This window comes from Apiospora phragmitis (assembly GCF_038363925.1).
Source record: "Apiospora phragmitis strain CBS 135458 chromosome Unknown utg000010l:1.0-9815664.0:9184709.0-9829525.0, whole genome shotgun sequence".
NCBI lineage: Eukaryota > Fungi > Ascomycota > Sordariomycetes > Amphisphaeriales > Apiosporaceae > Apiospora > Apiospora phragmitis.
Window position 1 is genome coordinate 252,223 of NW_027117410.1, and position 16,048 is coordinate 268,270.

Below are 16,048 nucleotides of genomic sequence, written 5' to 3' on the forward strand. Positions count from 1 at the left end.
CGGCAGGGACGTATACCAAAAGCATCCCCCATATTCTAAATCCGATGGCATAAGTATGAAACGATACTAACGAAACCTTGGATGACTCACGCTGAAATTGCTTCGGAATATTGCTGGTCTCCAGCATGCCTGAATCGAACCAGATCGTCGTTACCGCACCATCTACTGCCTCTTCAGTAATATTTGCCATGTCTAATAGGTTATTTAACTTCACCCGAATCACTTCTGCTCCGAAGTGGAGCTCAAGAGGCGACCAATTGACAGATGCCCCTGAAATAGAGTCGTACTTACGTCGACGTGCGACGCTACTTATGGTACCGGGATCAGGTGTCTTGTGGAAGTGGTTGTCCCATATCTCTCCGTTGAGTACCTCTCGTCTGTTAGTGAAATGCCCTATGAAGTATCTGAACTCCAGGCCAGTCGTATCAATCCACATCATAGCTAATTCATTAAAGGAGCTTTGGACGTTGTTGTTCAAGAGATCGGGCTGAGACGAGGGCGCCATGAATTCCTCATAGACCTTTTCGAATACATGAAAAGGCTGGTAGATGTCTTGGTAAATACCGAGCCAGTATAGATGCTGGAAAAGTTTGTTGGAGTGGCTCGACGGGACTCGATTCTCCTGGAACGCTCTCGTCCGAGTTTTTAGAGCGGCGGTCAGTCCACATCATCTCCTATCAGACGAGAAAGAACAGAGAACTGTACCTTCCATCGCAACCCTCTCGGCCTTAATCGCAGTGGTGAGAGCTTGCCACCAAATGGTACCGGATCCGACGGGGTAAGTGAACTAATAAGAATGGTTATTTAAGCGCAAGTCTTACATCCCTACGGTAATGAAACATTTAAAATAGAATGAATGAGTATATAAGTGCCTAGGAGCAAGTGTATCGAGAATTCTAGCCGCTACCCCGCCTTTGGGTCTGGACACATCCCATCAGGGGGTGACTTACACATAACAGATACGCAGGAAACGTCTTTCATTGTAAAGAAAGGGGTCAGCACGATGGGCGACGCATGTAAAGGTAATTCTTTGAGTGTCACGATAGAAGCCTTTACTGGCGTCACGGACCAAAGCGGCAATGCCGCGCGCCGAGGGCTGAGGAACTTATTCCTTCTGATTCGCCCACGCCATGGACATCCGCCACTGGCCGCCGATCGAGACTTCATCGACACACTTTCGGCAATGCAGAAGCATGCAGCCGCCTTGTTGGAGGAATGGTGGATGCGAGAGCAAGATGCCGAGATGGTCAATGTCGTCAAACCGCACATATTCGCGCTCGCCCTGCTTCGTCTCAACGACGACAACAGCAGCCGTGGCTGTTTGCACGATGTACTCAGAGTCGCAAATATTAGGCATCATATTGCAGCGCTCTACCAAGGGGGCCGGGCCCTTCGTCAAGGCAGGCACATTTCACACTTTGCATGTTCAGGAGCATGGTTTTGTTTTTTCCGTGCCCCAGTCAGTGCCTGTCAAATGGCAAGTACTATAGTAGCCATGGTCGATAGTGATTTACCGCATGTGGTACATGCAGTGTGCATTCACATATTCTGTCTGGCATGGTTGTGCAAGAGACTATTACTGCTTGGCAGAGTCCTGAGCTAGACCTCAAATAGTGGTGATTTCTCCTCCTGCTCCCCCTTTTTTCCCTGAAATAGAAAAGCAGTGTGTGTTTTGGGCCTAAGCCTTAGTCTAACGAAACAAGTGACCTAAACCAGTGAGACCCAGAGACCTTGAACCAGAAGATAGAGAAATTAAAAAGAAATATTCCGACACATTCTCTCGTCCACCGGGAACTCCTTTAGCAAACTGTGACACTAAGGACTGGAATGAGTTGCATAATTAACCCATGTCTAGCATGAAATCCAACTCTTGGTATTGGCATATAGCCTGCAGTTAGCATACCGCAACCAGAATGGGTGGTATGCATGCTTGAAGGGAGGCGAATGAGATAAAGGAAGTAAATGAGAAAATAGCCATAGAAGAGTAAGGTTCCAATCATGTCGAACGGATCTTCAACTCAAAGAGTTAGTGCAGCAGGAAGTCCTGACTCTCTGTCGTGATTCAGAGTTAAGCAACTGTATCCCGCTTTAAAACAGTCTGTATCCACAACCGCTTGTTCACTGGCCACGTATCTATAGCAAAAATTAGTATATGTAGCAGAGTTTTGGGGTTCTCCTTCGTACTGGTCAAGCTGTCCATCTCTATTCGAATGCGTACGCGCAAGCGGTCAAGCTCTTCCGGCGTGACATATTTTGTTTCCAGGGCATCGTAATCCCCAAAGCCTCCTGTTTATGGCAAGGACAACAGCACTTTTTCCAGGGCAGTAGCCCTCTCGGAAAAGTGATCTTTGTTTTCCTTTTCATTTCGTGGAATTGCATTAGAGAATTCGAAGAAATGATAGAGGATTGTCTTCCAAAGGTGTGGCAGATTTTTGTACCAAAATGCGCCTTCCAAACCTAAGTGAATATTTGTAAGTATATATTACACTCTCATAAAAGTTTTGTAGTAAGTAATTGTCGCACTCACGGTTTAAGCGATTTGGGAGCCTAGAGTCTTGTGTCTCTGGAGCATTTGCAGCTTCCCAAGACTGTTCGCGACCCTTGGTATGGCCGACTCGTTGATACCATCCGCAAGTAACACACCTTTCAATTCACTGATAGAAACTTCGGCTTGACCCTCCAGTGAATACTCACTCACAACCTTTTGTATATCTTTGACGCTCTGGCCAATCGGGCTCCTATCATCGAGGTAAGGAGGGATAGATCCTCCAATGAAGTAAACCTTCCAGACCTCGGCATTGAGTGCAATTGGTTTTTGGAGAGTGAAATTATCAGCATGCCGGAGAAAAGTAGTCATTTCGAGGCCAACCACTGGGTACCAAGCCTTGAACAAGCCCATAACACATCTTACATCATCCCTTGCCCCGCGTGCGATGAAACCAGGTTGAATCAAAGCTTTATAGACTGCATATATTACCTCAACAGCATAGTGTATATCGTGGTGAATACCAAGGCAGTACAAGCCAGCGTAAACGTAGTTGAATTGAGCAAGAGTAGTCTTGGCCTCTGGCCACAGCTGGTCGATCATCGTGAGTTGTTCTGATACTATCAACTGTTAGTCTGTATGACAATAATAAGAATAAGTGTGTAAAAGAAGGGAATATAGAATTCATACAACTTCTCCTTGATTTCTCAGCTTTGATAACTTTCTTGATAGATTGTCCCCAAAGCGTATCAAGGTTGTAAGGATACGCTGCCTAAAGTCTCAAGTTAATATTATTCTGCCACCATCTAGATGTGCTACCATAAACATAATGATACTTGGTTTCTTTATATTTGCTCTTTTCGGAGCTTGATAATAGTAAAATTGAACGGGCTGAAACAACTCACAGTAGCAACTCCAATGTTTCCAACTTGTGCCAGAACATATAGCAGCGTCACAGCCAGGTCACCAGATACTCCGTATGATTCCTTGGGGCCTGTCGATCCATATTCATCAGTGATGAATCTGACCACAGTGTCCCTGAATAGATTTCCTGACATATTGATGGTGATCAGTATTCTTCCGTAAGCCATTATCCTCCTGCGTAGAATGTGTTAGCTTGTTCATCATCCCAATTGGCATCCTGGCCCAAAATTTGGAAATACTTAGATATGGACTCGGCTACTTTTCTGTACCTCCTCATGTTAACGTGACTGGTACCTATCAGCTTGTGGACGCTAACCACCCCAGAGACAGCGTCGCAGGCCACATCAGCCATTTCTTGCGAAGGCTGTGACATTTTCTCTTTGTAGGGAACGATAGTTGTAGAATGACTGAGATGATGTGTGCATTCTACTGGCAATAGTAAGAGATTGATTCATATTTATACACAGATTGCTCCAAGAGGACTTAATCCTCTGTTGGAGCAGTTTACAGATTGCGGTTATGGATCACAGAGTTGTTAGCCGTGTCATTCCTTCTGGAACTGAGGCTCAACATTATTAGTGGTAAATGATCGAAAAGGTGCATGCCAGCGCCGTGTGTTTCGAGTTTGTCCTCCTCGTTATCCCAAAAAAGGTCGCCACATATCTGGCTTGGTCTAGCAATCTGGACCATGTTGAAATAACGAGAAAGAGTGATAAGCGTGTTGCGCTCCTTCCTGCCTTCAGCTTCGCCGGATGCGGAAGCATTTGAAACAACGTTGGTACCTTACGCTGCAACGCCATGTGAGTACTAAATCCAATAGCCGCGGCAAGCAGTGAAGCAAGCGCTGGGTGATGCAAACTTTCTGAGCGGGAACGGAGTGTCGTGGGACGATGACGCTAGGAACAATCTGAAGAATCAGGGGGTAAAGCAGAATTGTTTGCTGGTACGACCAAAAATTCCGACTGTGATTGCAGCAGCGCACATAACGCACAATCCTAATACCATTGGATGTCCTTGACATAGCATCCCCAAATAGTTCAACGCCAGTACTGGGCATCAGAAAGCTTTAATGGAACTTCGCCCCTCTCCAGTGGATCGAAATCTCCCACAAGAAGCCCTCGGTTAGGTCCTGGGCCTCAATCTCGGTGCAGTCCCTAGCCGCGATCGGGGCCATCATCTTGCCGACTGTGGCAGTCTAGCTCAGCGCATCCGTCTACGTGTACTGTTGTGCCGCTGAACAGAACGTTGGAATAGTCCAAATGTAAGGGTCAACTCTAGGCCCGCCAGGATACGCAGGCCGGCTTCGTCGCTCCAGTTATGCAGGAGCAAGTGCGGTGAAAGGGACTGCGCTCTGCGCACCGGCTCCTGCTTGGAAGAATAGCACACCTAGGCCTTAAACAGCAGCGATTCATTCTCTCCTCCTCAGCCTCCTGCCCCAGCGCGGAGGGTATTAGACAACTTGCTTGGCATTGCTCGGTACTAGTGGAACTGACTGGAGGTTTTGACCATGCCCTTTCCCTACCTCGCTTGAATACTAAGTCGCCCATCAAGAATACACGAACTGTAGTTGCTGACGGCTAGGCTCCTGCTATCATAGAGACTCAACGATCCACAAGTTCAATCATCTTCAACTCATGATTCATGCTGGGTCATACCCGAACAAAAGGGCTATAAATAGATCGAGTAGATGCAAAGAACATCTCCTTCCCGCCTACTCCATAGATCATCTTACTGCTCACTATTTCCACTGTATAAGAAATCAACCACCAAAGACGCACCTATCCCCCACTCGGCCCATCTCGCTCAGCTTGACCAACAATGGGTATCCTGGATTTCTTCTGGAGGATGCTGGGATACGAGACCGGACAACAAGAAGAACCCGTCAAAATCCGGGCCAAGACGGTCGACGACAACTGGACCCACCTCTCGGTGCCGAAGAAGATCCCCGAGTTCGAGCAACAATATGTTGATGTACGCTATTCGAGGGCACCAATACGATGAGGGTCGCACACAAAAGAGGACATCCACTAATGGGAAGATTAGTGGCCTTGATATACTCAATGCGACAATAAGCCATGTCTTGAAAGGTTTAAGGCATACAGGCGGCGTGGGGGCATAGGATCAAGACAGATGTGGCGGATCATCAGCCGAAGACACTCATAGCTGAAGCATTCTCGGCCTGGCTACAACATACTGGCTGGTCGATTGATACATGCTAAGTACCAATCGTTGTGATAGACACATCATAAGTTTCAGACATTCCGGATTGTCCATCCTCCTAAGAGTTCTATGTGATTTAAGATGTTCAAGAGAAGGTGATGTCGAGAGAAGGATCTAGGTTAATTCTGGTTATTTGAGTTCAGGGGTCAATTCGAAGCTCTGAACGGTCAGGTTTGGGCCCAAGCAGTGCCCACTAAGGTTAGTGCGTTCCACAGGCCTGCCAAGCGCCACAGCCAGGTGCCACAAGCCACCCTCGATAGGCTCGATAGGTAAAGATAAGAGAAAAAAAGTCATTATCGGCGGATCATCTTAGCCTCCGCGCTATCTGGAATGCACCAATTCAATTCGCAGGCTGATATCTTTTGGTGGGGAGCTCTCGAATCTCAAAAAAATTTGGAGCAGAGCCGGAAAAAAGTGAAGTTGCAGCAGCATCTTGAGTCGAGCTTGCCTTCCTCCTTCCAGCACGACAACACCCAATTGTACCATTCCCACGCGTCCAATCGGCCGACCACGCGACAGGGAACTCTCTCAAGATGACCAAGATCGATTACCTCCTGCACGAGAGTGCTCTGGGCTATGCCCTCTTCAAGGTCGTGCACCAGCAGGACACTGTTGGCCTGCATCTCAAGGAAGTCCAGGCCGCGCAGACCGACCTCGCCAAGTTCGGCAAGATGGTCCAGGTCCAGGCCTTCGCGCCCTGGCGGAACGCCGCCGACGCCCTCGAGAACGTCAACAGCGTCTCCGAGGGCATCATGACCGACTACCTCAAGTCCACCCTCGAGATGAACCTGCCCAACTCCAAAAAGAGCAAGATCACCATCGGCCTCGCCGACAAGAACCTGGCCGGTAGCATCAAGGCCGTCTTCCCCGGTGTCGAGTGCGAGACGGGCGACACTAGCGACGTCGCCGCCGACCTCCTGCGAGGCGTCCGTCTTCATGCCCACAAGCTGCTCAAGGGTCTCGAGGAGGGCGATGAGCAAAAGGCACAGCTGGGTCTTGGTCACGCGTACTCGCGTTCCAAGGTCAAGTTCAACGTCCACTCTTCTGACAACCACATCATTAAGGCCATTGCCACCCTCGACAACATTGACAAGGTGAGTTACCCGTGTTTCCACCTCGGCGCATTGCCATGGGCAAGTCCCTTTTGATCTAGCAATTGCTGACTTTAGCCCTTTAGTCCTTGAACTTGTTCTCCCAGAAAGTCCGCGAATGGTACGGTTGGCACTTTCCCGAACTGTACGCCATTGTTAGCGACAACATCACCTTTGCCAAGCTGGCGCTCTACATCGGCAACAAGACTAGCTTGACCGAAGACAAGCTACACGAAATTGCTGCCCTCGTCGACGATGATGAAGAGAAGGCCTCCGAGGTTCTGAACAAGGCCAAGATTTCAATGGGTCGCGATATCAGCGCCACCGATATGGAGAACGTTTCAACCTTTGCTGAGAAGGTGGTCAAGCTGTCGGAATACCGCCGCACCCTTTTCTTGTATCTGAGTAGGTCTACCTTGTCTGTTGCTTGCCAGATGGATCCCTAATTAACCCAACCTCCCACAGGCGAGAAGATGAACACCGTCGCACCGAACCTGGCTGCTCTTCTGGGTGACGTTGTTGCTGCCAGACTTATCCAGAAGTCTGGTTCCTTGACCAACCTGGCCAAGTACCCCGCCTCCACTCTGCAGATTCTTGGTGCTGAAAAGGCGCTGTTCCGAGCTCTCAAGACCAAGTCTAACACACCTAAGTTTGGGTTGATCGTAAGCTGAGCCGTCTCCTGAAATGCTTCTCCCGATGTGAGACTGACACTTTCGTTCACAGTACCACAGCACATATATCGGCAAGGCTGCCCCCAAGGACAAGGGCCGTATCTCCCGTTATCTTGCCAACAAGTGCAGTATCGCCAGCAGAATCGACAACTTCTCTGAGAACCCTTCCACCAAGTTCGGCGAGGTGCTGCGTCAGCAGGTTGAGGACCGCCTGGAGTTTTACGCTACTGGCAAGAAGCCCCAAAAGAACGCCGCGGTTATGGTAAGTCAATTTCTCACTCGTTTCCTGGGGTGTTTTATGCTAACTCGTCGCAGGATAAGGCAATGGCGGACATTCTGGGCAGCGGCGAGAGTATGGCTATCGACACGGAAATGATCGATGCTCCCATCCCCGAATCGGCTGGAACCAACGAGAAGAAGTCCAAGGACAAGAAAGAAAAGAAGGAGAAGAAGGAGAAGAAAGAAAAGAAGGACAAGAAGCGCAAGCAAAGCGAGGGCGCCGAGGAGGAACCCGAGGCTGTGGACGGCGAGAAGAAGAAAAAGAAGAAGAGACAATCCGACGTGTCGATGGCTTAAGCTCCTGTAGGATGTACGGAGTTAGGGTTCACAAGGGTTGACAGGTGTGCTTTGCATGGCTCGGCGTTTAACGGTTCTACTTTTTTTTTGGTTGTCTATGTACAATTCGATGGGCTCATACCCGTTTCATGTTTTGACATTGCACTGCTCTTTAGTTGGCTTACAGGCGAAATGGAGTATACAGAAGCTATACGTCAAGTTATCTTCGATCCGTATTCCACTGATGTTAGGCAGTCATTATTTCCCCTAGCCGGTGAGACCAAGGTTCAGACTGTGCGCACCCATTGGCCCTGAAGACCTTAGCCCCCGACTTGGTGTGTTGTCAATACAGCTACATGTACATCTAAGTCTAAGCTTTCTTGATCTGCGAAGTATGTTGGAAAATTCTTTTGCGCTATCTATATACAGATCTATACATTGTAAATCAGGGAACACTGTAAAACTGCCGCGTGTTCTGTCTCAGCCGCACGATACGCCCCGTTGAGGCGCTCTTCCGACCCTCCCGCCGGAGCATCGCCGCGATCGCCGACTCAGCCGTCTCAGGCGTCTGCCCCTCGGCCTCCTGCTGCGCGTCGCGCCGGGCGTCGCGCGCGTCCTTGGCGGCGGTGGCGTCGAGCAGGCAGGTCTGGATGACCTGGCGCAGGCCGTCGTCGGTCTCGCCCCACATCTGGTAAATGCTGGTGTCGATGTCGAGCCCCCTGCTGGTGCGGCCCGAGCCGGGGCTCTGCCACCAGTCGCGGTACTGCTCCGGGGTGCGCTGCAGGGCGTTAGTGGCGAGGGCGAGCAGGTGCGGCAGGGTGGGCTTGCGGGCGTCGTCGGCGGAGAGGCAGTGGGTTAGGAGGTTGCGGAGGTCCGGGTCGAGGGCGTTGAGGCGGTGGGCGTAGGCGTTGGGGTCTTGGTCGGCTGGGGTTGGGGGAGAAGGAGTTAGTTATGTGTAGTGGATCAAAGTATAACAAATTCAGTGATTTTGCGTGATTTTGATCGGTTCCAGATGTGCGAGGAAGGGATGGGAGGGGCGCGATGTAGATATAGATAGTGAAATATATGCGTTAATAAGTACTTACCTAGCATGCCGCCCGGTCGGAAGTGCGGCGACTGGTAGGGGTTGAGGGTCAAGCATTCGGCGTAGCACTCGACCATCTCCGCGTTGGGCCGCATTCCGGGTTGCAGCAGCAGGCTGGGGCCGCCTAAGGGTATTACGACGGTGGGTTTCGCTCCGGCCTGGAACAGCTTGGAGGCGCCGTCTGGGATCATGAGGATGATCTCGACCATGAGACATGCTGCATCAAAGATGTTTCTTTGCGGGCCACCCTCTTCCTCACTAATGTCAAGTCCATCGTTAGCTTGTCGTTGCATATAGATCTTGCGAGAAAGGGGGAAGGGAGTAAGAAAAAGCACCTACATTTCCCAGGCACCATAATCTACTAATTTGAGCATCACACTCAAGTCGTGGGCCACGTTCCCGGTAAGCATGACTGGAAGCAGGCAGTCCTCGGGTTAGTAACCTGTTCTCCAACATTCTACAAGGGGGGGGAGGGAAATAAGGTTATAAAGGAGGGCTGAACTGACCATTCCCGCTATGCATATCGCCGTGAATGTGCTGTTCAGGTGGCTGTGGCGGTTGCATTCCGCCATTGAAGGGAGGCAGGATGGGGATGGTCTCGAAACTACCTCCTGCCAAACGCAAACCTGGCGGATATGCCATACCGATACATGCTCTGATGACTAAAGTATTGTCCGTCCGGTGAACGGGCTGGTTAGCAAAGTGTTTCTTTCCCTAGTTACTTCCATCTTGCGTGTGACTGGAGCACATAGATACTTAGTAATTACTTACGGCACAAAAAGAACCGCCAGGCCATCCGGTTCGGGATCTGGTACAGCGCGGACGCGATGCAGGCGTTGACGAACTGGAGCAGGGTGCCGTGCTCCATGTACTCGAGGTAGAGCCAGTCGTCGCCCTTCCGGGGCCCGGTCCAGCCGCTGCTCCCGGGCGTCCGGAGGATGTCCTTCATCGGGTCCTTGGGGAAGTAAAACCCGTTGACGATGTGCGGGGCGTTTTGGAACAGCTATACCATTGGTTTTCTTGTTAGTTGGAAAACGACGTCCCGTTTTCGTTCCCCCCCCCCTCTTCTAGAAGGGAAAAGAGATGAAAAGAAAAGGGGGCGACTTGCTTGGTAAGCTCGATTCTCCCTCTCGAACTTCTTCTCGTTCTTCCTCCGCTTCGATATCCTGCGGACGGCGGGCTGATCGTCGAACTCGTCCGCTTCCTCCTCGTCCTCCTCTTCCCCCCAGTCTTCTTCCTCATCGCCCCAATCGCCCTCTTCGTCCTCGCCGTCCCCACCACCACCATCGCCGCCTTCACCGTCCTCGTCCTCCAACTCGTTGATGATGGGCAACCCAAAACCGACGTTGACCGTATTTTTTCGTGCGGTCGACCGCGACGTTCTGGTTGGGCGTCTTGAGCACCATGCGGGTCCAGCCGCCCTGCGCGAACTGCCCGCTCTGGTACCGCAGCAGCCACGTCTGGCCTGCCGCGCCCGCGCGCAGCACCCGCACGAACTGGTACTCGTAGCCAGGCCAGCGCTGCTCGAAGACCGTCTTGATGCGCTGCTCGAGCGTGCGGAGCCGGTCCGACCGGCTCCGCACCTTGTTCGCGGCCGTGTTCGCGTTCGGGAACAGCACTTTGCGCGCGCCGTCGTCGTTGGAGGTCGAGCTGTCGAAGACGGGCGGCGTGATGCGGCGGCTGTTGCGGCGCCGGCTGCGGCTGCGGCTGTTGCTGGCGCCGGCGAGGATGTCGTCGTCGACGGGGGGACGTTCACGATGCTGGGGCCGAAGACGTCGTTGCCCATGCCGAAGATGCCATTGCCGGGGCCGGTTCTGGGGCCATTTCCGGTACCATTATTATTAATATTATTATTATAATTACCAACATCACTATCTGAGGAGGATTGTTCGGGTTGCGGCAGTATGGACCTGAGATTGGGTCCCCTATGGGGGAGGAGGGAATAATGTCAGTACGGTCACGGTTCCACAGTTTATGGCACATGCTCACTGCCAAAGTGCCTAGCAGGAAGATGGGAAAGGAGGAAACTTACAAAAAAGGGGTTGTTGGATCCAGCCCCCGACATAGTCAAAAAAAAAAAGAACGATAGTTTTATCTCTGAATCTGGCTCTTTAAAACCACTCAACTCGTATATCTGGTGTTCCTGAAATGGCCTACTTGAGTCGAATAAGCTCACCAAGTAAGTAAACGTTGACAGCTACGCCGACTACATTATTGTCATCTCCCCTTTGTGCCAACGTGCCGCTTGGTGAACAAGAGATTGACTTGTACCGAATCCGTCTACTCCTTTGACTATGCAAACAAAGAACACCTTTACACATTATAGGGTAACAGAACTCGAATGAGAGGATCATATATCAATAAAAGAACTACACAATAGGCTCAGTGAGGCTTTGGGCAACATTACTATGTAACACTATTTTGTCTTTCATGGGAAGTTGACTGCACCAAGATACGTTAACATTGCATTTTGTACTATAATCTGATTGTGATATTAGGGCAAAATAGCACACGATGACAATCACTCTCGAGAAAAACAGTAAGATGTTACACATGGCGAACATCAATTGCCTGATAAGAAGTACTCTTTATAGTCATGTATTTACATATCGTATTACGATGTTGAACATTAGCAGTGTGGTTGTACAACCCCTTACTTTATCCCTGGCCTGTTTGTGTTTCCATTTACCATCTCTGGATAACGACTGGAAATTGAGAGGGTACTGTCAACATAGAAAGGCCCTTCCACTTGAGCCGCACCACAGTTTCGTTCTCCTTCAGTGCTGGTAGATAGCCCGTTGATCGTGATGAAGCCCAACAAACCGTCTTACCCGCCTTCCACCAGCAAGCTGGCTGACCTTCCGCGTTAGACCAGGTTGTCTCTCACATTCAGGCTAGAATAAAGTTGCTTGGAGCATCCAAGGGTGATGCTGGTCAAGACAAGAACGATAAAAGCTTGGGATACCATGCCTCTGAGCTGGTACCAATACAGAAGTTGCCACTCGCACAAACTCACGACGTTGTCTGTAGCTGGAATCGTGTTCATGAGCTATAATCCCTTCTTGGCTAGAATTTTTTTGAGTAGTATCATTGCCTTCACAAGAGAGAAACTCTTATAAATTTAGATTGAGGAATGACAGAGTGCCCCAAATTTCCCAGGTAATCGAAGTGGCCGAACCGGCAATGTAGATGGGCGGTGCTTGGTATAGAATACTATCAAATATGTCTTCTGGAGTGTTGAAGATAGTCGATGATGGCAAATGATAACCTGGTGGGAAGAAAGATTGACGAGATTAGCCTGCTCACCAGGGTTGGCTGACCATTACCTTCTGTAAAAGCCCCTTGCTACTGGGGCTCGGCATTGCGCCTCTCGAGCTGACCCTCGCAGTCTCTTGGGCGAACGGACTGTGCCACTTTCGTGGAGTGAAAGGAGAGGAGGTGCTCTGCAAGGCCCTCTGCGTCGGTACAGGACGTAAAGCAGCCAGGGTAGTTCCAGGTTGACATCTGCTACTAACGGAGAAGGAGACACTGGGATGCAACGAATCCAGATCTGAGAATGCCGGGCCGTTCTAGCCTTTATATAGATATACCTATGAAATTATACCAAGTGGGAAACCTTGGAAGTAATGGATAAACTCGCCAATGCCGGGTCAAGCAAACAAATACAGCCGAAATAGGAGACACAGTAGCATTACTTTACTCACCTGTTTTATAAGCCTCAAGAAAATACCGCGCATGACGAAGTATGTTGGGCTCCAGCCGTCGATTGTTGGAGCAGCCATAGCCAGCGACAAAGAAAAAGCTCTTGGATAACTTCATTTCGATGCGAATTTTCAATCCATGTAACCAGAACCTGGTGGAGAATCTGCCTCAGGCTGGCCGGCAAGTACAGCACCACCCATCATAGGTCGCCAGCTGCATCCGGTGGTCTATCGTGTCGTTGAGGACCATAGGTACAAGCTTGCTGCCCGAACGGCAAGGAAAACACGGAAAACGGTTTTATCAGCCATGATCCCGTTAATCTCTGGAAAACGGTACGTCAAAGCTTTCACCAAAAACGGAATATCTTAACATCTGATCAGAACTGGTATGCATTACATGTATTTGGTGGGCTTCCTTTGGGTCGAGAGAGTTCCTTCGGGGTTTCCCCGGGAGACATGCGCGACCAAAACAGCCGCCGAAAAAGCAACGCCCAAACCAGAGAGCCCCCCTTCCATGCCCCCCAAGGAAAGAGTACAAGGTGGTGGTTGTGTTGTATGTGTTGTGTGCGTAATAGTCTACATGCCCTACATGCCATCGAAGTCGCCGCCCAGGTCGTCCTCGTCCAGGTCACCTTCTTGTATCTCCTTGGCCATCTCCCGTTCGCGCTCGCGTGCCTCCTGGGCGTTCTTCAGCTCGAGACGGTGCTGGTTCATGGGGAAACGCATGGCCTGGTATCAGAGTTAGTAGGAGTCCCACGTAATGCAAATCATGTAGTAAGACGTACCTTGACGCTCTCGTCGTGCAGTGCGAGACAGGCTCGGATACGGTCATGGAAAGCCTCACCAGGCTCCCGGGTAGCATAGACATCGCCGACCTCCTTGCTCTTCATGAAGCCGCGCTCGCGGTCCAGCGTAGCCTCAATAACCCCGTCGCGGATGGCCTTGGCCACAATGTACTCTGCAGTCTCCTCGCTGCCGAGATGCAGGCGAATGCAAATGTCGCGCAGGGAAATGCGGCTGTAGCTCAAGCTCATCATGCGAATACCCGTCTTGATGACGTTTTGACGCAGGCGCAGAATCAGGCTGTATGTGCTATCCCGGCGGAACGTGTCGGCGTGCTCGGCAATCGTCGTCTCGAAGTCCTCCAGGTTACCCACACGCACCGCTTGTACCAGCAGGAAATACGGGTGCAGTGCTTGCTCCATGTTGTTGGCACGGAAAGTGGCACGCTCGGGGATGTCGCCCATCAGCAACTCCACGACGAGTAGCAGCTTGGTCGCAGTCTGAGAGAAGCCGAGTGCACACTGGCTCGCGGGGGCCTTGCGAGTAGCAGCTGTCAAGTGCTCGTGGGCCTCGGTGTAGCGCAGCTGGATGGCGCGGATTCGGCCCAGGTAGTACAGGAACCGGGCGACCTGGTTATTGGCGGCATTCTCGGGGAATTGCGTGTGCGATACCAGCAGATCGGCTTGTGAGATGTGAGACGTCAGGAGGTAGCTTCGGAGAAGTAGTACGATAACCGAGGCCTGGGTATCAACATCCTTGCGCAGTATCGCAGTGCGTAGGGCCGCGAGTAATGTAGGTCGAAGGGTGACGACCGGAGATTGAGGAGACGGGGCTTGGGGCGTCAGCTGCTCGCAGAACAAGGAAAAGTAGAAGTAGACCTTGGCCGAGAGAGAATCCAGTGTCCGTCTGTTAAGCGAGTGGATGCGCTCCGAAAGGTACTTGGAGAAGTTGGCACCCTGCTGGAACTGTTTGGTGTCGAACATGTAGACCTGGACCAGAATGGCTAGGAAAACGTCGACCTCGGGGATGAGCTCCTTGCTGGCCTCCTTGTCCTTCTTGGCGCCGTTCTTAGCCTGCGCCTTGGGCTCGCTGTCAACTTCCATCTCGTTTCCACTGGACTGGCGGCCGAGCGGTACGTTCTCGCGGCCGATAGCGGACAAGAGTTGCTTGGCTACTGAGGCCGATGGCGAGGTGGGAGGGTACGACTCGGCAATGACCTGGGCGAGGATATCGGGGTTAAGACGCTTGCGAAGAGAAGAGATGGAGCGCAGTGCTCTTAGAGAAAATCGGGCATCGAACAAAGCTACGGCTCTATCGAGAAGGGCAAAATTGCTCTTGATGTCTGTCACGCGAGTGGAAAAACCTGTTAGCATCGGCGAATACCTGGGTTGGCGAAGTTGCCATGTATGACTCCATATATCAACAGTGTGATCATATGACGGCTGTATTTACCTGAAATGGTCTGGGTGACGGGGTCGACCTTGACCTCGAGTTCCTCTTCCGTCTTCTCGGAGTCCTCCATGGCCACATCGCCCTCGGCATCGGCTGGCGGCGGTACGGAGCTCTGCTTTGTGTTCTTGGAGGGAGGGACGACGACGGTCATGTCCTCGCCTTCCTTGGCGCCCTTCTTGGCGGCGGGCTTGCCCTTTGCTGCCGACGACTTGTCGTTGGCGACATCCTTGCTGTTCTTCTGGACACCGTTCTCAACCGGTTTTCTGCCGCCGTTCGAATTAGGTGTTTTGCCAGGCATGTCGGCGGCCGGATCTGGGGTTGGGTGGACTTGGGTTCGGAGGGTGGTTTGATTTGTATGTCGTGGGCAGTTGCGAACAGGGCTCTGGCTGCCGGGATCCCGACTGCTGATACCTAACGAAGGGAAATAAAATACGTTGACGATGCGGACGGGCTTGATGATGGAGGATGGGGGATGGGGGATGTGGGATGTGATGTGAAGGATTGAGGTCCGGTTTGGTTTGACTGCTCGCTCGCTGCTCTGCTGCTGACAAGGTACTGATGGGCCCGGCACGCCAAGGGTAGGTAAGTTACACGTACAGCACGTAGCCTAGCCCGACCTACGCAAAACTGATGACCTAACCTGAGGTCAGGTAGGTCACTGGTACATCTGTTAGGTCTTTTTAGAGAGAAGTGGCCTGTGCTTCTAGCGGGTCACATTGAGGTTTCAACAGCCTCGTCCTCAATCAGCACTCACTGAGCTTGCGCAAAACAAAGTGCTGAGAAAGAGTGACGTTTGCCTAATGCTGCCTTGAGCTGCCTATCTACAGTGGACCCCTTGCCCCGATAATCCCTGCCAATCTATGCTGTCTACAGTGAAAGTGAGGCTTTAATGAACATGGCTTTTACTGGAATGGATAAGAATCTTGGTGTTTTTAGTAGTTGTTTCCCAGCACCAGTCACTCTGCACCAATTCCTACAGCACACAGGGGCATGCTTACTCTAATGGAGCAATGCTACTTATATGGATCACTTTCATAATCATAACCAAAGGTAATATTAGCATCATCAAGAGTCCGATCAGA

At 51.1% G+C, this 16,048-nt stretch overlaps 5 protein-coding genes across 5 annotated transcripts; 1 reads left to right on the top strand and 4 right to left on the bottom strand.

The window, feature by feature from the left end:
• Positions 1 to 1,105: 1,105 nt before the first annotated feature.
• On the bottom strand, positions 1,106 to 1,360 carry PG994_012659 (uncharacterized protein; the record flags this gene model as incomplete). Its single annotated transcript, XM_066864068.1, has 1 exon — positions 1,106 to 1,360. The coding sequence occupies one exon, from the start codon at positions 1,358 to 1,360 to the stop codon at positions 1,106 to 1,108; it is 255 nt and encodes an 84-aa protein (XP_066710216.1).
• A 1,170-nt stretch (positions 1,361 to 2,530) lies between these two features.
• PG994_012660 (uncharacterized protein) lies at positions 2,531 to 3,543 on the bottom strand (the record flags this gene model as incomplete). Its single annotated transcript, XM_066864069.1, has 3 exons — positions 2,531 to 3,105; positions 3,176 to 3,257; positions 3,391 to 3,543. 3 exons carry the CDS (start codon positions 3,541 to 3,543, stop codon positions 2,531 to 2,533), a joined length of 810 nt encoding a protein of 269 aa, XP_066710217.1.
• Positions 3,544 to 6,162: 2,619 nt separating this feature from the next.
• On the top strand, positions 6,163 to 7,967 carry PG994_012661 (uncharacterized protein; the record flags this gene model as incomplete). Its single annotated transcript, XM_066864070.1, has 5 exons — positions 6,163 to 6,723; positions 6,807 to 7,125; positions 7,186 to 7,382; positions 7,444 to 7,653; positions 7,707 to 7,967. The coding sequence occupies 5 exons, from the start codon at positions 6,163 to 6,165 to the stop codon at positions 7,965 to 7,967; spliced, it is 1,548 nt and encodes a 515-aa protein (XP_066710218.1).
• Positions 7,968 to 8,391: 424 nt separating this feature from the next.
• PG994_012662 (uncharacterized protein) lies at positions 8,392 to 11,095 on the bottom strand (the record flags this gene model as incomplete). The annotated part of the gene is made up of 8 exons (XM_066864071.1): positions 8,392 to 8,870; positions 9,032 to 9,288; positions 9,370 to 9,388; positions 9,537 to 9,692; positions 9,802 to 10,033; positions 10,205 to 10,412; positions 10,477 to 10,844; positions 11,063 to 11,095. The coding sequence occupies 8 exons, from the start codon at positions 11,093 to 11,095 to the stop codon at positions 8,392 to 8,394; spliced, it is 1,752 nt and encodes a 583-aa protein (XP_066710219.1).
• Positions 11,096 to 13,316: 2,221 nt separating this feature from the next.
• On the bottom strand, positions 13,317 to 15,264 carry PG994_012663 (uncharacterized protein; the record flags this gene model as incomplete). The annotated part of the gene is made up of 3 exons (XM_066864072.1): positions 13,317 to 13,460; positions 13,517 to 14,856; positions 14,967 to 15,264. The coding sequence occupies 3 exons, from the start codon at positions 15,262 to 15,264 to the stop codon at positions 13,317 to 13,319; spliced, it is 1,782 nt and encodes a 593-aa protein (XP_066710220.1).
• Positions 15,265 to 16,048: the final 784 nt, after the last annotated feature.